This window comes from Portunus trituberculatus, chromosome 25, assembly GCF_017591435.1.
Source record: "Portunus trituberculatus isolate SZX2019 chromosome 25, ASM1759143v1, whole genome shotgun sequence".
Lineage (NCBI taxonomy): Eukaryota > Metazoa > Arthropoda > Malacostraca > Decapoda > Portunidae > Portunus > Portunus trituberculatus.
In genome coordinates this window covers 3,940,499-3,959,938 of record NC_059279.1, presented here as the reverse complement: position 1 = coordinate 3,959,938, position 19,440 = coordinate 3,940,499, and the positions used below count along the sequence as shown (strand labels likewise).

At 42.5% G+C, this 19,440-nt stretch overlaps 3 protein-coding genes across 5 annotated transcripts; all 3 read left to right on the top strand.

Moving 5' to 3' along the window:
• The first annotated feature begins 1,912 nt into the window (after positions 1-1,912).
• On the top strand, positions 1,913-3,111 carry LOC123508582. 2 transcript variants are annotated; one of them, XR_006675966.1, is made up of 3 exons: positions 1,913-2,191; positions 2,278-2,417; positions 2,557-3,111. XR_006675966.1 is itself a non-coding variant. In XM_045262353.1 (2 exons), exons 1-2 carry the CDS (start codon positions 2,406-2,408, stop codon positions 2,845-2,847), a joined length of 303 nt encoding a protein of 100 aa, XP_045118288.1. In that variant the 5' UTR covers positions 1,914-2,405; the 3' UTR covers positions 2,848-3,111. The 2 variants fall into 2 exon arrangements, 1 of the variants encoding a protein (XP_045118288.1); XM_045262353.1 differs by having other exon boundaries at positions 1,914-2,417.
• A 5,462-nt stretch (positions 3,112-8,573) lies between these two features.
• Positions 8,574-19,301, top strand: LOC123508515. The gene is made up of 16 exons (XM_045262250.1): positions 8,574-8,827; positions 10,165-10,417; positions 10,526-10,625; positions 10,715-10,849; positions 10,991-11,373; positions 12,513-12,607; positions 13,023-13,272; positions 13,468-13,567; positions 13,641-13,775; positions 13,939-14,105; positions 15,795-15,993; positions 16,294-16,585; positions 17,093-17,345; positions 17,803-17,902; positions 18,232-18,366; positions 18,874-19,301. Exons 1-16 carry the CDS (start codon positions 8,716-8,718, stop codon positions 19,273-19,275), a joined length of 3,111 nt encoding a protein of 1,036 aa, XP_045118185.1. The 5' UTR covers positions 8,574-8,715; the 3' UTR covers positions 19,276-19,301.
• Positions 11,898-14,444, top strand: LOC123508581 (rhodopsin-like). Of its 2 annotated transcripts, XM_045262351.1 has the most exons (4): positions 11,898-13,272; positions 13,468-13,567; positions 13,641-13,775; positions 13,939-14,444. In XM_045262351.1, the coding sequence occupies exons 1-4, from the start codon at positions 13,130-13,132 to the stop codon at positions 14,329-14,331; spliced, it is 771 nt and encodes a 256-aa protein (XP_045118286.1). In that variant the 5' UTR covers positions 11,898-13,129; the 3' UTR covers positions 14,332-14,444. The 2 variants fall into 2 exon arrangements, with proteins under 2 accessions (XP_045118286.1, XP_045118287.1); XM_045262352.1 differs by lacking the exon at positions 13,641-13,775.
• Positions 19,302-19,440: the final 139 nt, after the last annotated feature.

Genomic DNA, 19,440 nt, shown 5'->3' with positions numbered 1-19,440 from the left:
TCTATCAAAAATAGACATCATCAGCTTTCGTGAGTGTTTCCGTCTTCCTCATCGCAGCAGTTTACATCTTAAACCGTGGTGGGCCATATATACTCTTTTTTCTACACGTGGCGGCAGTCCTTTATCAATACACGTGGTGAACAAACTCTTATCAATACACTGGTGTGGCATCTTCCTTTCCTCACCATCAGTTAGTTCTTTCAATATACTGGTGGGACCTTTTCGATACACACACACACACACACACACACACACACACACACACACACACACACACACACACACACAAACAAAGATAAGGGCGTTTTCACCCATACACAATGTTACGCTGTGTCTGTAACGTACTTTATTCCTGACTAGTTTCGCTGTTATAGCTTCTTCATTTCCTCTGAAGAAGCCATAACAGCTAAACTACTCAGGAAAAAAGTATTCATCCACAGCCCGTGTATCCCTTCACCATCCTTCCACATTATTATTATTGTTATTATTATTATTATTATTATTATTATTATTATTATTATTATTATTATTATTATTACTAAGTATTATTATTATTACTATCATCATCACCATCATCTTTTCACTGAGTACTATTGTTATTATTATTTTCATTGTTATTATAGTTATTATAATTATTATTATTATTATTATTATTATTATTATTATTATTATTACTATTATTATTACTATTACTATTATTATTATTATTATTATTATTATTATTATTATTATTATTATTACCAGTATCATTATTGTTATTATCATCAATACTCCTATTACTATTATAATTACTATTATTATTGTTATTATTATTATTATTATTATTACCATTATTATTATTATTATTATTTTTTTTTTTTTATTATTATTATCATTATACTTATTTTTATTATTACTATTATTGCTATCATTATTACTACTATTATTACTATTAATAATGTTTTTTTGTTGTTATTAGTAAAATTAATAGTAGTAGTAGTAGTAGTAGTAGTAGTAGTAGTAGTAGTAGTAGTAGTAGTAGTAGTAGTAGTAGTCAAAGTAGCTTTGATATTCAAGTAAACTGGAGCGTAACGAACACCAGAGTAAAAAAACATCTGAATGAAATAGTAAAGAGAAACAAGAAAAAAAGAGAAACTAGTATCCAAGCAATGAGACGCTCTCAGTCGTGGTGTTAGTACTTCCAGACGTTAAGGCGGAGAGTCATGCTGTGATCAAGATGACAAACAGCAGTTCCGTCTTAGATATTATTGTCAGTGACGACATCCCGGACTCGCTGATACTGATATTTATCCTCTACGCCGTCTGCTTCCTCGGCCTCTTCTGTGCGTGAGTCTCGCTTTTTGGTGAATGGCGGGATCTTCAATGGAGTTTTAGTGACTGACTGAGTGACTGCCTCATTAACATACTTTTCATCATTGTTTAGTTACAAGACAAATGAACGAGATAAGTTTACCTTGTCACATAAAACAAGATCCTTCTAGCATGAGCGATACGCGAACACTTTCTTTCAATCAACGAAATACACAATCCCATGAAATACACAATTCCATCGCCAGCGATCTTGGTGAAACAAAATACTTTTATTATTGTAGTATTTCTTATAATGGCTACAAGGGATATAAATGAAAATAAGGGAAATATCCATGAGATACAAATATGGCGGAAAGCAACACAATGTTCTTCGTAACTTCCACAGGTAAGGTACCAAGAAGTAATGAATGTCCGTGTGTGTAATTAATGCTGTGTCGCTCTGGTGTGTGGCGGGCTGTACGTGTACACCGTCAAGGTGCTGCTGCGCGCTCTATTCTCCAGCACCCCCCTCGTGTGTGTGCTGAAGGTAATCATAAAGGCATATCTTGGAATGTTCAAGTTGTGGTATAATGATCAAGTGGGCTTTTGGATCTTCCTAGGAATGATGTTGATTAATGATGACTTGATGAAGATGGAGGCATACTTTACCTGTGTCCTAGCCGTCCTCAGGTAAGAAATGTTCATATTTTCCTCGTTCAGTATTCTGCAATAACCAAACCATGCCCGTCTGAGTATGTGCTTCATCTTCTAATTTTTCTTTTCTTAATTCTTATCCCCAGGACGGTGGCGGTGTGGTCCACTACGAGACGCAAGGTGAAGCTACGGACAAGTGTGGCGCTGGTGGTGGGCGTCGTTGTCTTTGTTTTAGCTATCACTGCAGGTAAGATGAAACCGGAATCACTTTGCTTGCATCGTTTTATCCTTGTAATTGTTGCAGTGCCTTTCATTGTGCATCCTTCCACACAGGTAAGGATTGTACTCCCTATGGTATTCTCACCACAAAATATACGCCGCCGTTCTGATAACTTCACAAATTCTTGCTGTCCTACAATACATCCTGCCGGTGGTCATCACACCTCGCCTGCTACTGCTCCATGATATTCGTGGTGAGTATCTGGCCAGATTTTGTTAAACACTCTTTTCTCTCCACATTAATACGAAAAAACCATAGTGATATATAGTTATCATGAGTTTTGATATTTCTTCTCTCACTCCATTAATGATGCAAATTCCATGTCCTCGCAGGTAAGACGCAACAAGCGCCCCCTGGCCGTCACTCCAGACACGGCAGGGACAGGCCAGGTGATGGACCAGGCCACGCAGTCCATGCTGGTTTTCATCAGCAACCTGCTACTGACCCCGTCGGAATTTGTGCGCCCCTATCTGCTTAAGTCTAATCTTTCCCATGGCATTATCTCCTTGGCCTTCTATATCATTTTCTTCACACACTTTTTCCTTCAACCGCTGGTATTTGTATATTTCAAGCTGCACCACTGGCAATGCGTCCTGCAGGCACTCAAGTCCTGCCTGCAATAGGTCACCTGCAGGCCGCCGTCTGTACCCCCGCACGCCACCACCAACCTCCCCCTCTACTCACTCCAAAATGTTGCACAAGGATCATAGCTAAAGATATTGTGTGTTTACATTCACCTAATGATGATTTTTTTTTTTTTTTTTTTGAGCAAGTTGTCTTACAATCATCGGCCAGTGTTTTTTTGTTTTGTTTTTTTGTAAAGAATAAACTTAAGTATCTTATCTGGAAGATTTAGATTATCCATTCACATCCCTAAAAGTTCTGCAACATGGGCCATAAAGATTTCCCGGGTAAGTGTTGCAACAGTATGCAATGTTACGCTCCGTTTGGCTCTGTGTGTGTGTGTGTGTGTGTGTGTGTGTGTGAAGGCGTCTAAATTATAAACAAACCCCAATAATAATAGAAAATATTAATCATTGAAAAATAAAGTGCATAACAAAAATAAAATCCGCCCTGGGAAGAATAAAAAAAGACCTCTAAGAATTCAAAAAGATCCACTAAAAACAAAAACGCTAGAAAAACTTACCCTTAGAAAAAACTACGAAAAGAAAAAGATCCAGTGAGAAGTAGCAATAGAAGTAGTAGTGTGATGCAAGCAAAAATTAACGTAACGAAGACCCCATTAGGAAAAAAAGAGACACTAATGTAGGAAAATCAAAACCGGATGGGACGAGAGAGAAAAGTATCAAAGCAAAGAGATTCTGTCGTTCTTGGTGTTAGTGAAATTCCTAACGCTGGGGCGGAGAGTCGTGTTCTGATCAAGATGACAAACTGCAGTGTCTTCTTAAATACTTTTTCCAGCCATGGCGTCCCAGACTGGCTGATACAGCTATTCCTCAGTTACTGCTGCGCCGTCTGCTTCCTCGGCCTCTTATGTGCGTGAGTCTCGCTGTTGGTGAATGGCAGAATCTTCAATGGCGTTGTGATGACTGACTGACTGCCTCATTGATATATTTTTCATCATTGTTTAGTTACAAGACAAATGAACGAGATAAGTTTACCTTGCCACATAAAACAAGATTCTTCTATCATGAGCGATACGCGAACACTTTCTTTCACCCAACGAAATACACAATCCCGTGATCTTGGTGGAACAAAATGCTTTTATTAGTGTAATATTTCTTCTGATGGCTTTATGGGAGATAAATGAACATAAAGGAAATGTCGATGAGATTCAATTATTATTATTATTATTATTATTATTATTATTATTATATATATATATATATATATATATATATATATATATATATATATATATATATATATATATATATATATATATATATATATATATATATTACACCGTTTGTGAAATTGCCCATTTCATGAAATGGGCAAACCCAATTCATGAAATGAACCTAACCTAACCTAACCTCACCTCACCTAACCTAACCTAACCTAACCTAACCCAATTCATGAAATGTGCAATGGAGTGGCCATTTCATGAAATGGTTAGGTTAAGTTAGGTTAGGTTAGTTTAGGTTAGGTTAGGTTAGGTTAGGTTAGGTTAGGTTAGGTTAGGTTCATTTCATGAATTGGGTTTGCCCATTTCATGAAATGGGCAATTTCACAAACGGTATATATATATATATATATATATATATATATATATATATATATATATATATATATATATATATATATATATATATATATATATATATATATATATATATATATATATATATATATATATATATATATATATATATATATATATATATATATATATATATATATATTGTTCGTTCAGTATTCTCCGATAACCAAACCAAGGTCGTGTAGGTAGGTGCTTCTTCTTCTGACTTTTCTTTATTCTTGTTCTCCCCAGGACGGTGGAGGTGTGGTCCCCTCTGAGGTGCCAGGTGAAGCTACGGACAAGTGTGGCGCTGGTGGTGGGCGTCGCTGTCTTTGATACAACTGCTACTGCGGTTGTATTGCTCTACTCTTATAGATGTTGCAATGTTTTTCATTCTTCATCCTCCACACAGACAATATTTGCTCTACCCTCGGCATTCCTGGACGACGAGCACACCTTTCAGTTAACACGACTCAAAATCGAGAGGCCCGGGTTTGAGTCCCGGAAAGCGGCGAGGCAAATGGACAAGCCTCTTAATGTGTGGCCCCTGTTCACCTAGCTGCTGCACAGGGGCTCTCAATCTGGAGTTCGCGAACCCCCCGGGGTTCACAAGAAGATTTCCAGGGGTACTTAGATGGTTGATTTAATGTTACATCCTTTGCAGAATACCTTTGCCTATTGAGTTAGTGTCAGTCACTAAATTAACATTCTGTTTCTGTTCGATGTCAAGTTACTGGGGGTTCGGGTAGATGGTCTTATAACTCAGAGGGTTCTTAACGAGAAAAAGGTTGAGAACCTCTTATCTATAGTCTAAAGGCATAAACATTTCCTCCTACATTGCCCAGCCTACACCAATGATAGATCCAAACACCCCAATTGGCAACGTCCTTACACAGAAAATGAAGAACACCTCATTGGAAAATTACTTTTTGAAAAATCTATTATAGAAGAAAATAAAGAAATAATATATAATTTTTGGAAAATAAGAGAACATAAAATAAAAGGTTAAAATAATAATTAATTACAGCTACAGACCCAGACAAAACCCAAACCAAAACACATCAGGAAGTGCCGATATCCAGGCTACACTTCCGCCTATCAACTGAACTGAACTGAATACCATGTTCAGGCTATGGCAAGACAGAGCTTAGGAACACGGTGATGAAAACACTACAGCACCCTCGGACTATTTCTGTTTCGGCCGCTAATTTTCTTTTTTTCTCATAAAGAAAACCGAACAAATATTGCTCTACTCATTCCTTGTGAAGAATTAACCTGTGCAGAAACGTGTGTTAAGGTTCCGTGCTGTATTTAAGTCTCTAGAAGTGAAAGATCTTGGTACACCAGACAATTATGTTTTGCTCTATATTATGATGTTAGTCGTATAAACTCAAGTAACTATAAAGAAATACCACGGTAGAATAAGAACAGAAAAATACTGGGATGTGTAAAAGCATGGTAAATCAATAGATACATCGTAATATACAGTGTTTAGAGACGACTACTCTGTACCGCGAGACGATGCTGACCCACTCCTGAATTAAACCAACCTGCGAACACTGAAAATGTGACAGTTTGGGTCCTCTCCTATTGACATTAATCAAAGTATTACGATTTATTCACAATAGTAATATATTACACTCAGACGGAAAACGGGCCTGATGTGTTTGAGATGTGGCATTTTGTTATAGTACATTCCGCACTATATAGCGACTGTTTAGGACCGAAAACTATAGCTTCAGGTAGATATACAATAATGTTATCTATCGATTTTCAGTCTTAAAGTAGGGAAAATTACAAATATTGATGCATTTCTTTTATAGTCCTCCTTGCTTCTCGAAAAGGTGCACGAACTTAGAAAAGGTTGAAGAACACTAAACTATACCCTGAGAAAAAATACAGTAAAAGAGATAAGATGAAAATGACCAACATCTCTATTATTACGGAGGCTAAGAATAATACCAAGACTAATTAAGTAATTCAGAGATAACGAAACGAACGACGATCACGAGAGCTTCCACGATAACAGTGTGTATGATAAGATGTGATTCCAGATTCCTTGATAGCGCTCCGAGTTTCCAAGATAACAATGCCATTTCAGTTTCCTCGATAGTGATGCGAGTTTCCAAAATATCGATGCCATTCCACGATAAAGATGCTATTCCAGTTTCCACGATAATAATGCGAGTTTCCACGATCAAGATGCAATTCCAGTTTCCACGGTAACGATGCGGGTTTCCACGATGTCGATGCGGTTCCAGTTCTCACGATGCGATTTCACGACACAATATTGAAGTCCACTTGCCTACACAGGTACTGGGACGAACCCTTTCACCCGTAAGGGTCCACCCCAGACCCTTGGGTGCGAGTAGAGTGACGCTGCCACCTTCCTGCGCCGCAATTGAAGTTCACTTGCCTACACCGGTACTGGGATGAACCCTTTCACCCCGTCAGGGTCCACCCACACCTTAGGTGCGAGGAGAGTGGCGCTGCCACCTCACTGCGACGCAATTGAAGTTCACTTGCCTACACAGGTACTGAGACGAACCCTTTCACCCCGTAAGGGTTCACCCCAGACCCTTGAGTGCGAGGAGAGTGACGCTGCCACCTCACTGCGCCTCACACGGGTAGCCATGAGCAATGACCCGCCACACCACTCCCCAAACACTGTCAGTGAGTCCTTTTCACCCCGTAAAGGACCACTGGTATTGTCAGTGCCTGGTGCATGGCGCACAGCGTGCCCTCGTTCATGGCGAGTTGTTCAGCACGGTGTCATTATAAGCAGAGGTCCCGTACACACCACTCACCACCAGACTCTATGCAAGGAGCCCTTATCACCCCTTAAAGGCCCCTCACGGCATCATCTGGTGGACGGTAGACACGGCAGACTGCTTAAGGCGACCCCTTGCCTAGTGTGAGGCGCTGCAAGTTGACGACAACCAGTGAGCTTGAAGCCGCAAAGGAAAATGAGTCCACGTTAACAATGGGATTCCACGACAGGTTGCGATTCCAGTGTCCACGGTAAAGATGTGTTTGTCGAGGATAACGATCCGTTTATCGAGGCTAACGGATGCGGCGATGGCGATGGCGAAACGATTCAAAGTATTATTACCTACACAGGTACTGGGACGAAACTTTTCACCCGAAAGGGTCAACCCCAGTCCCGTGGTTATGAGAGCAGTGACGATGCAACCTTGCAATGCCTCACACGGGTCGCCATGAGCAATGACCCGCCACACACCACTCCCCAAACACTGTCATGAAGTGAGTCCTTTTTACCTAACCTAACCTAACCTAACCTAACGTAAAGGACCACTGGTACTGTCAGTGCCTGGCTCATGGCGCACAGCGTGCCCTCGTTCATGGCGAGTTGTTCAGCCCGGTGTCATTATAAGCAGGGGACCCGTACACACCACTCACCACCAGACTTTATGCAAGGAGCCCTTATCACCCCTTTAGGGCCCCTCACGGCACCATCTGGTGAGTGGTAGACATTGATCTCTTGCTTATGGCGACCCTTGCCTAGTGTGAGGCGCTGCAAGTGGACGACTAGTAGTGAAGCTTGAGGCCACCAAGGAAAAGAAGGACCTGCAGCCAGTTCCCTGCCTTGGGCCCCAGACCGGACCCGACAGCCACCTCCTTCCCCCGTGCGGCGCCCAAGGCCGTCACGGCCCTCAAACATCTTTAGGCCGAAAGTTCTCAATCGTCGTTTAAATCTTGATTCGAATATAAAATCGTCGATGGTAAATGAAAAATAGCTTTGGTCTGAAAGTGTGCAAGAGTTAGCTGATTAATGAAACAAGGTGAGGCAGCTTTGCTCCGGAGTATTAAGTGTACTTTGCATGTTGCTGCCGTAAATGTGTAGGTAACTGGATATAAAAGAGTGGATGAGCGCACACAGGTTTGCTTTTACACTCACACACACACACACACACACACACACAGAGAGAGAGAGAAGGGCGTTGTCACTCATGCACAATATTGCGCAGTGTATGTAACGCATCCAACTGTATTCCTCTTACTAACTTCTAAGGGAAGAAAAATTGATCGACCTCTGCCTGTGTGATTATTTACAGTAAATAAAGTATTCCAAGTAAAAGAGAGGATAAGGAAGACCACAGTACGAAATAAAAAGAGAGATTGAAGTTGGAAAGGAAAATAAAAGAAAAACCGGATAAGACAAGACAGAGGAGCAACCAAACAATGCGACGCTCTGTCGCTCTCACTCTTGGGACCAGTGTCAGTGTACTTCCAAACGTTAGCGTGGAGGGTCGTGCGGCGCATCAAGATGGCAAACTGCAGTTCTATCTTGGATTTTGTTTTCAGCGACGAGGTCCCACACTGGCTTTTACACTTATTCATCACCTACTGCTACGCCGTCTGCTTCCTCGGCCTCTTCTGTGCGTGAGACTCGCTGTTGGTGGATGGCAGGATCTTCAAGGGAGTTTTAATGATTGACTGTCTCATTGGTATCCTTTTCATCATGGTTTGCAGAGCTGGGTGCGTTCTTCGATTTTGGGTAGTGCGTTTGCGTTCTTGGGTTCCTCCGGCCGCGGTTAGTGCACTAAGTTCGTGGAATAGCGTTTCCCAAATTTTTCTCTCAGTGTATTCCTGTGTTAGCGCTCCAAAACTATTAATGCGTCCCTCAAAAAGTGGTGCGTTCCTCACAAAGAAAATTAAAAAGTAAAAAGATACACTACGTTCCTCAAAAACACTACAGTGCGCATCAAAAGAACTATTCCGCAAGTCAAAAAGAAAAGAAAATACAAGGAAAATAACACATCACACATATATATGTGTGTGTGTGTGTGTGTGTGTGTGTGTGTGTGTGTGTATATATATATATATATATATATATATATATATATATATATATATATATATATATATATATATATATATATATATATATCAGATGGCTAGACAACTAGACAACTTACAACGTTTTTTAATGTTTTAAAGTATTAAAACTATTGCTCCTCCTACTCCACTTCCTTCTTTTCCTTGTCCTGCTCCTGCACCTTCTGGTACGCAATGAGGTGAATGTTGCCCTTTACAAACGTTTGTTAGTCTTAGCAGCTGGCCAGTGGGAGAGCTTCCGCCTAAACATATTAATAACTAAAGGTTTGGTCGTCTTTGCCGCTGACCAATGAGAGAGCTTTCCTCCTGAACGTAAGCGACAGAATGTTGCCGGCTAGTAAATGTCGTCTTTGTTTCCATTGAAATCGTTAGAAAACGTTTTGAAAAAAAATCGGTTTGCAAGGCTCGGAACGCTGGAATGCTTTAAAATTTCAGGCGGTGCTTTCCTCTTATTTGCGTTTCTTTGAAAAACTTTGCGTTCCTGCTTTCTTGCGTTCCAAAAAAGGCAGTGCACACGAAAGCAAGAACGCAGGAACGCACTAGAGAAACACACCTGCCCACCTCTGTAATCAAACAATTTATTTGATAAGACAAACGGACCAAATAAGTTTACCTTGTCACATAAAACAAGATCCTTCTCGCATGAGCGATACGCGAACACTTTCTTTCAGTCAATCAATTACACAATCCCGTGGCCAGTGATCTTGGTGGAATAAAATACTTTTATTACCGTAGTATTTCCAATTATAACTTTGAGGGAGATGAATTTACGTAAGGGAAATATCGATGAGATTCAAATATGGCGGAGAGCAACACCTTGTTCCTCGTAACTTCTAGACGTAAGGTGTCAAGAAGTAATGAATGTCGGTGTCTGCAGGTAATGCGGTGGCGGTGTGGTGTGTGGCGGGCTGCCCGAGGACACGCCCTGCCGTCAAGATGTTGTTGTGTGCTCTCTTCTCCTCCACCCTCCTCGTGTGTCTGCTGGTGGTGCCATACATGGTCTATCTCGGGATGTCTAAGCTGTGGTGTGTGGATGAAGTGAAGGTTTGGGTCTTTCTAGGAATGATGGGAATCATGGTTATCCTGATGGAGCTTGAAGTATACTACATCCTCGTCCTAGCTGTCCTCAGGTAAGAAGAGGTGTTCACATCCTGCTCGTTCAGTATTCTGCGATAATCAAACCATGTCCGTGAAAGTACGTGCATCCTCTTCTGATTTTTCTTTATTCTTCTCCCCAGGACAGTGGCGGTGTGGTCCCCTCTGAGGCACCAGGTGAAGCTACGGACAAGTGTGGCGCTGGTGGTGGGCGTCGCTGTCTTTGTTACAGCTACCACTGCGGTAAGGTGAAGCCTGACTGACTCACTTTGCTTTAATTGTTCTACCTTTGTAGTTGTTGCAGTGTCCTTCATTCTCCACCCTCCACACAGGCAATGCTTGCACTACCCTCGGCATCCCCGGCAGACACGAACATTTTTCAGTTAACTTCATTAGTTTTGACCGTCCTACATTACTTCCTGCCAATGGTCATCACCCTCGCCTGCTACTGCTCCATGATATTCGTGGTGAGTATCACACCAGGTTTTAAACGCTCTTTTCTCTCCAAATTAATACTAAAATGCTATAGAAATTAGTTCTCGAGTTATCATGAGTTTTGTTATTTCTTCCCTCACTCCATTCATGATGCAGATTCCATGTTCTCGCAGGTAAGACGCAATAAGCGCCGCCTGGCTGTCACTCCGGACACGGCAGGGACGGGTCAGATGATGGACCAGGCCACGCGGGCCATGTTGGCGGTCTTCATCAGCAACATGCTACTAAGCACGCCGCAGTTTGTGTGTGCCTTTCTCTTTTATACGCCTAATCTTTCCCAGAGCAATATCTTTGTGGTGTCCTATATCATTTTCTTTACGCATTTGTTCGTTGACCCACTGGTGTTTGTGTGTTTCAACCTGCACCACCGGCAACGCGTCTTGCAGGCACTAAAGTCCTGCCTGCAATGGGTCACCTGCAGGCCGCGTTGTGTACTCCCGCACGCCACCTCCACCCTGCCCCTCCACTCATTCCAGAAAGATGCACACGGATCATAGCTAAAGATATTGTGTGTTTACATTCACTTAATGATACTGTTGTACACGAGCATTTTTGTGCAAGTTGTCTTGCAATCATCGGCCAGTGTTTTTATTGTGTAAGGAATAAACTTCAGTATCTTATATGGAATAATGATTTAGATTATTCATTCACATCCCTACAATGACATGACCATCCATTAAGCTCCAAAGGAAACAGCACGGAGGAAAACAAGTATATACGGTAACATTAGCCGTGAGGATTTCCGGTGAAGTGTTGCAATAGTATGGAATGTTACGCTCTGTGTGTGTGTGTGTGTGTGTGTGTGTGTGTGTGTGTGTGTGTGTGTGTGTGTAATTCACCTCGGTCGCCTGCTGGTCACCCAGCCAGTCTTCCCCATTACGGAGCGAGCTCAGAGCTCATAGACCGATCTTCGGGTAGGACTGAGACCACAACACACAACACACACCGGGAAAGCGAGGCAACAATCCCTCGAGTTACATCCCGTACCTATTTACTACTAGGTGAACAGGGGCCACACATTAAGAGGCTTGCCCATTTGACTCGCCTCGCCGGGACTCGAACCCGGGCCTCTCGATTGTGAGTCGAGCGTGCTAACCACTACACTACGCGGTGTGTGTGTGTGTGTGTGTGTGTGTTTCAAGGGCGCCTGAAGTATAAATAAATCCCACTAAGCAAAAAAATACATATATATACATCATTGAATAAAGGCCCATAAGAACAAAAAAAAAAAAAAAAGCTCGATCCTTTAAGAAGAATACAAAGGGCCACACTAATAAACAAAACAAAGAATAGAGACGAGTAACGATGAATAGACAGCACTACAGGTCACTTTCCAGCAGCACCAACAAACACACCAGTGCGGATCAAACTAGAACGCTCTGAAGCTCAGAATACTCCCAGACGTCAAGGTGTGAGGTTGAGTCTGGTGAGATCCGAGATGCTTTCACGAGTTCCGGGAGAGAGTGAATGCGCCTCTTGCTTGCTTTGCTGTACTCTTGCTGATTTTGAGACGATGAAGGGAACTCTGCACCACTCCGTTATTGAGAACTAGTTTATATAATTGCTATGTCATCTGTATCCTCAAAACTCCGGGCCTACTTAAGTACAGCAAGCGCTCAGGATGGCAAACTGCAGCGTCTTCTGGAACATTTTCAATGGCACCATTCCTGACCCGCTGATACAATTCTTCATCTTCTATTGCGTCGTCGTCTGTTTCTTCGGCCTCCTCTGTGCGTGAGTCTTGCTTGTGGTGGGTGGCAGGATCCTCAAGGGAATTTTTACTGATTGATTCATTGACTGACTCACTGTTTGACTGATTGAGTGATTGATTGACTGACTGATGTCTATATTGTCATTGTTCAATTGCAACGTTAACGGAGAGAATAAAATCCTCTTTTTCACAGGAAACAATATCCCCGTAGCAATGAACAGGAAAAAATACGAAAATATATATACATATTTTTTTCAGTCAACAATGTGCATGATACTGTGGGAAATATCCTTATATTCTTGTAATATTACTCCTTCTTTGTTATTCTTTTATATCATTATATCTCGAGTGCAGACATTTTCTCTCCAGACATTTTGCCTTGTTAACATTTCCCTACCATAAACTAAAAAAAAAAAAAAAAATCAAATTTGTAGGTAATGTAGTGGTGCTGTGGTGCGTGGCGGGCTGCTCGAAGACACGCCGTGCCGTAAAGGTGCTGCTGTGTGCGCTCTTCTGCACCCTCCTGCTGTGTTTGTTGGTGATGCCCTTCATGGCCCACGTCGCCATGTCCAAGCTGTGGTGTGGCCTGCAGGTCAACATGTGGCTCATCCAAGGCTTCCTGTTTGTCTATGTCATCCTGACAGAGATGGAGCTCTTCTTCATCCTCGTTATGGCCTTCCTCAGGTGAAAAAGGAATGTGTTCTTTTAGCTCACTTCTACGCCATACAATGTCTCTTTAGTTACATGTATTTTTTTTCCTGTTTCTTTTTCTTCCTCTTCTTGTTATGATAGGTGTGTGTATGAAAGTAATTAAGATTCATGCACCTGTAGGCCTGATGAGTGTTTGCAGCTTCCCTTATTTTCTTATGTTCTTCGCAGAACAATAGCGGTGTGGTCCCCGCAGAGACACCAGGTGAAGCAACGGACCAGTCTGGCCCTAGTGATGGGTGTCGCTCTCTACTCTATTGCCATCACTTCGGTAAGGTCACGTCAGACTGTTCGCTCGTTGTTGTTAGCGTGACAGTGTCTTTCAACCTCCACCCTTCACCCAGGCACTGATGGTTCCCTACTGGGTAGACATCGTGGACGAAAGCACCGCCATAATAATAGCACGAGTCCTTAGCGTCACCCACTACTTCCTGCCAGTGCTTCTCACTCTCGCCTGCTACTCCTCCATGATATTCGTAGTGAGTAGTGAGTCTGGCTTAGACTAAACTCTCTCCACGATTGGCCAGTTATTGTTAAGCACTGTTTTCTATTCACATTCATTATCAAATGCTATATTAGTCACTTTCTCATGGCTATTTTCGTGTCACTCCACTAAATGATGCAGATTCCTTGTACTGGCAGATAAGACGCAACAAGTGCCGCCTGGCCGCCACTCCAGACACGGCAGAGACGGGCCAGGTGATGGATCAGGCCACGCGGGCCATGCTGGCGGTCTTCATTAGCAACCTGCTCTTCGGTCTGCCGCACTCCATCTATCACATTCTGTCTTATCCTGGCCATGTCGTCCCGTACGTTAGCATACACATTGTTTTTTACTCTCACTTGTTCATTGACCCGCTGGTGTTTGTGTGTTTCAACCTACACCACCGGCAACGTCTCCTGCAGGCACTCAAGTCCTGCCTGCAACGGGTCATCTGCTGTCCGTTCTCTGCACTCAGGCGTGCCACCTCTACCCTGCCCCTTCACTTCACCTCCTCCTCCTCTTCTTCCTCCTCGCAGAAGAATCATAGTTAAAGATATTTTTGGCTTTATTATTGTTATGTCTCAGCGCTTTTGTTTACCTTCTAGCGATTCCTGTAAATATGTTGTAGCTCGGCCAGTTATTTAATCATATAAAGAATAAACTTGAAAATCTGATCTTGGATACTCATTTACTTTCCCCGTTCATAATCTAACAATACTTTTAGTAGCTACTGAACTCTGGAACTCACTGCCTGATCTTGTATTTCATTTTTCCTGCAACTTCAACTCCTTTAAGGGGAAAATTTCAAGACACTTCTCGTTATTCTGAATGTTGTTTTCGAGAATAATCTCCTTTTAAAAGTTGCATCTTAAGGGAGATTTTTCTTATTTTCTTCCTTGGCCTGAAGCCCTCTTACATTAGAAGAGTATATCACACAATACTATCACCACTCATCAAGCTTCACAGGAAACAACACGGAGGAAAACAAAAACAACGAGCCGTGAAAGAAATCAACTTCCGGAGAGCAGCGACACTTCAAACTGAGGATTTCCCGGGAAGTGTTTAGACGATGTGACGTAATAAGAGCGTGACGCTGACGCTCAATGTGTGTGTGTGTGTGTGTGTGTGTGTGTGTGTGTGTGTGTGTGTGTGTGTGTGTGTGTGTGTGTGTGTGTGTGTGTGTGTGTGTGTGTGTGTGCGCGCGCGCTGCAGGCTCTGAGATATAAGCAATTCCCAACGTAAAATAGCTAGTCTCTCAAGGCTGCAATCCACCTGTTACTGGGAAAACAGTTCTTCTCCAATACAAACATTAAGAGCACCATGGTAATCATAGATCTCTTCGCTTGACTCCGAAAGCCAGAAGTAGAAGTGATGCTCATTGGAGACAACAAGAGCCGCTAACTTTAGTCTATATTTGGTAGCAAGAAAGATTTACGCCCTCTTATAAAGTTTTACAGGGCCTATGTATTAGTAGATACCTCTTTTGACCTCGAGAGCGAGAAAGCATAAGTGAAAGCTAATGGTAAAAATATATATGAGAGCTTTATTCTGAGCGTGTAGTGCAGGGGCAGGCAACCTTTTTAGAGTGAGTGCCAGATGAGACTCTTGGAAGGAGGTCGCGGGCCGGAGTGAAAAACGAAATCTCAGACAAATGCATGGAATACTATAGTAATAAAAGAAAACGTATGCACACACGACTACTACTACAACTACTACTACTACTGATAATAATAATCATAATAATAATAATAATAATGAAATGTAAAGTAATTCAGTAGTATAATTTATTCATTTAAAAACTTAAAATTTATTAGTTTCTTCTCTACTTTTAGTGGGAGGTCCGCGGGCCGGATTGCATTAATAAAGCCTAGCAGGGTGGCAGGCCGTACGCTAAGCCTTCGCGGGCCGGATGTGGCCCACGGGCCGGAGGTTGCCCGCCTCTGGTGTAGTGGGAAAAGACTACAACTAGTGTTTTCCAGGGCCTGCGTGAGAGTGCATTGTCATGCCGCTGCAGCCGCTCACTGACGAGAGCGGCGGGACTTAGTGTGTTGCCAGACGTAGTGATCAACGTTGTGGTGCTCCTCCCAGCCTTGATCAGGCAATGTTTTGTTAGTGTAGTGTACTCGTGTTTCGCCTCCAAGCGTCACGCAGCTTTCAATGAGTGCTACCATTTAGAATATGACTTTGTGGCATTAGAAAAAAGCAAAACCAAAGTGAACAGTAATAGGAAAATAATGAAAGCAATAGATACTGTTGTACTTACTACTTGTACGTACACTCAGTGGATAAATCAATGGACAACTCAACCACTGGATAATGCAACTAATTAACGGGCAACTCAATAGATAACTCAGCTGGTTAGTGAACAATTCAACCAACAGAACATTTAACTATATACGTGAGACTCCAGCCCTTACAAGCCAGCGTGGAGATTGTGAGGCAGCGAGGACCGAGTGATGCTCAAGGCCTGTCAAGCCACGAGGGACAGACAAGGATGGAGAACTGTACTGTGACTTAAACATCTACAAACATTCCTCAAAATACCCCAAAACACCCCCAAAACACCCAACACACCCCCTAAAACACCCAGAATACACTTCCAAACCCCCAAAACAACCCGTAAAGCCTCAAAACATCTCCAAACACCTCTTAAACACACCCAAAACAGCCCGTCAAGCCACGAGGGACAGACAAGGATGGCGAATTGCACTGTGACTTATACCAGGTTCAACGGAGACATCCCAGATTCCCTGCTGTACTTCTTTATAATCTACTGCAGCGCTGTGTGTCTCGTCGGCACTCTATGTGAGTTGTAGGTAATGACAACAACAGCAACAACAATAATAATGATAATAGAAAAATTCGTTAGCATATTTTTTTTACATAATAGGGATAATCGGCCAAGGGCAACAAAAATGTATTGAAAAGAAGGCCGTGTGAGGTGCCGGTCCCTAAACAGTTAGAGGGATGTATAGTATTGAAGTCCTCATTTTTTTTTTTTTTAACAGATGCTAATCAGGCTATATTTCTTCCATAGACGAGTCCATATTTATTATTCGTTTCAAAAGTCAAGTATATAAAAAATGTTAGTCAGATCATTCAATCAACCGATCAATCACCAACAATACAAAAAATGGCGCTAAATAACCCTCTGAATTTTACTTTTGGTACATTTCTATGCATCTGTTGAGTTTCATGACTTTCAATAAACTATCTCAGTAAGTTACGAAAGATTATCAGGACTGTACGCAAAAGGAAAACCAGTGGCACTATATAGTTTGGGCGTGATTGAAATCAAATATTTCTTCACAGGTAACGTGGTGGTGCTGCGGTGCGTGGTGGGCTGCTCAAGAACTCCTCCAGCGGTAAAGATTCTCCTGTGTGCCCTCTTCTCCTCCACCCTCCTGATGTGCCTGTTGGTGATGCCTTTCATGGCCCACGTCGGGGTGTCCAAGGCGCGCTGCGACGGACAGATTCCTATCATGGCCATCCGCGTCGTGATCACCATCTACATTATCCTGACGGAGATGGAGCTTCTGTACATCAGCCTCATGGCCCTTCTGAGGTGAGTCTCGGTGTGGTGTGTCGGTTGACTTTCATTCTTTTCTCTCCTTCATCTCGTCAAGAGTGTTTTAATAATTTTCTCCTCGTAGGATACAAGAACACGGTAACATTGCTATACTGACTGATGCTCTCACCTACTTAGTTTAGTCAATGTATTTATGATTCAAAGCCGTGTGGTAAATATACTGTGATAGCATAAACTTGTTAGATATTCACGTATGTTTTCTTCTCACCCCGGCTCTCATTCATCTAAGTATTCCCGTTTTGCTTCATACTGTGTAGTAACCTAGCGTGATAGCATAAACTTGATAGGTATTCATGTGTTTTCTTCTCAACCTCTCTCTCTGATTCGTTGAAGTATTCCTGTCTTGCTTCATACCGTGTAGCAAATTAGTGCGACAACATAAACTTGCTAGATATTCATGCATCTGTTTGTTCGTGGCATGTGGCGTGGACAGGGCGATTGCAGTGTGGTCACCCACCAAGAGAGAGCTGAAAATACCCGCAGCCGTCGCTCTTTTGGTTGGCATCTTGATCTACTCCACAGTGATGACGCTGGTGAGCTCACAAGGAGGTTACGGTGTGCCTAACATGCACTATTCAATACCATAACTATCAACCTCTTGAGTACGCATGACGCTTTTTCATATTCATTTTACTTACTATTTGATGATTTCATACAGCTTCAGAAATTTATGTTGGGGGGGATTTAAATAAGGAAGACTGTGGCCATTAATCTTCTGACCTCCATAGACTCTTCCTAATGCAAATATAATGGTCTAATCATACACAAGTTTGAGGTAAAGATGAGTCCCATTACAGAAGGGGTTGATGCAAGCCGCTATTTTCGTGAATGACTGGCTTAATGATTGTTTTCATCCCAACAGCTCTTGCTTGCTGCTTTCTGGTACGACATAGTGAGCGGATACACTGGCTTCGTACTGGCGCAGATCTACAACTCAATCAACTTCCTCGCGCCAGTAGTGTTCACCATAGCCTGCTACCTCTCCATGCTGCTCGCTGTACGGTTATGTCTACCCTATTCCCATGATGCTCCTGTGCTCGATCCGTATTCAGAAAACGCTTTGCTCTCTCGCCATGACTATTTTCAAAGGCCACAGAGATGATTAGCGGGGTTTTCAAGTGTGTTTCTCCAGTTGATAATGTAGACATCTTGTTAGTCTGCCCCCATAATCGTAAAAATACCTTAAAAAATTCGTGTAAATTTAAATAATGATGCTTCTGTTCGATTCGTATTCAGAAACGCTTTGCTCTCTCACCATGACTATTTTCAAAGGCCACAGAGATGATCACCGGGGTTTTTAAGAGTGTTTCGCCGGTTAATAATGTAGAAATCTTGTCATTCTGTTTCAAGAACAAAATAAAAAAACTACCTTAAAAACTCCTGTAAATCTAGATAAAGCCTTTAAAATAGTGGAGGTGAAGCACAGAAGTGTTTGAGAATACGAGACTATAACTTAAAGCATTTTCCGTTTTCTAAAAGATGTTACGTATCTAAATCCTCGCAGGTAAGACGCAACCAACATCGTCTGGCCGCCACCCCAGACACTGCAGCGACGAGCAAAGTGATGGACCAGGCCACGCGGGCCATGCTGGCGGTATTCATCAGCAACCTGCTCCTCGGCCTGCCACACTCCATCTACCATCTCCTGCCTCGATACGACAACCAAGTCTTCTCCTATGTCACCATGCATATCATTTTCTTCACACACCTGTTCGTTGACCCGCTGGTGTTCGTGTTTTTCAACATTCAACACCGGCAACGTGTCCTGCAGGCACTCAAAATGTGTATGCAGTGCGTCACCTGCAGGCAGCTCTCCGCACTCCCGCACGCCACCTCCACCCTGCCCCTCCACCTCACATCCTCCTCCTCCTCTTCCTCCTTACAGCAGCAGCGGGAGAGGACCTGAGACAAGTTTTTTTGTGAAGTGTTACCACCGCGTCAAGTAATAACAGAGGCTGCTCATACACGCACGCCTTGTTTGAAGCTTCATGCACACTTCGCGACATTAGTAAACGGACGCTAAGCCTGCACGGAAAATGATGATGAACATTATCATTCTTGCTTTACATAA

Coding starts and splice junctions, on each gene's coding strand:
- LOC123508515 (XM_045262250.1), top strand. CDS start 8,716: ATGGCAAACTGCAGTTCTATCTTGGATTTTGTTTTCAGCGACGAGGTC. Junction 8,828..10,164: donor CTGCTTCCTCGGCCTCTTCT/GTGCGTGAGACT, acceptor CGGTGTCTGCAG/GTAATGCGGTGGCGGTGTGG. Junction 10,418..10,525: donor CTCGTCCTAGCTGTCCTCAG/GTAAGAAGAGGT, acceptor TCTTCTCCCCAG/GACAGTGGCGGTGTGGTCCC.
- LOC123508581 (XM_045262351.1), top strand. CDS start 13,130: ATGCCCTTCATGGCCCACGTCGCCATGTCCAAGCTGTGGTGTGGCCTG. Junction 13,568..13,640: donor ACTCTATTGCCATCACTTCG/GTAAGGTCACGT, acceptor CCCTTCACCCAG/GCACTGATGGTTCCCTACTG. Junction 13,776..13,938: donor ACTCCTCCATGATATTCGTA/GTGAGTAGTGAG, acceptor TTGTACTGGCAG/ATAAGACGCAACAAGTGCCG.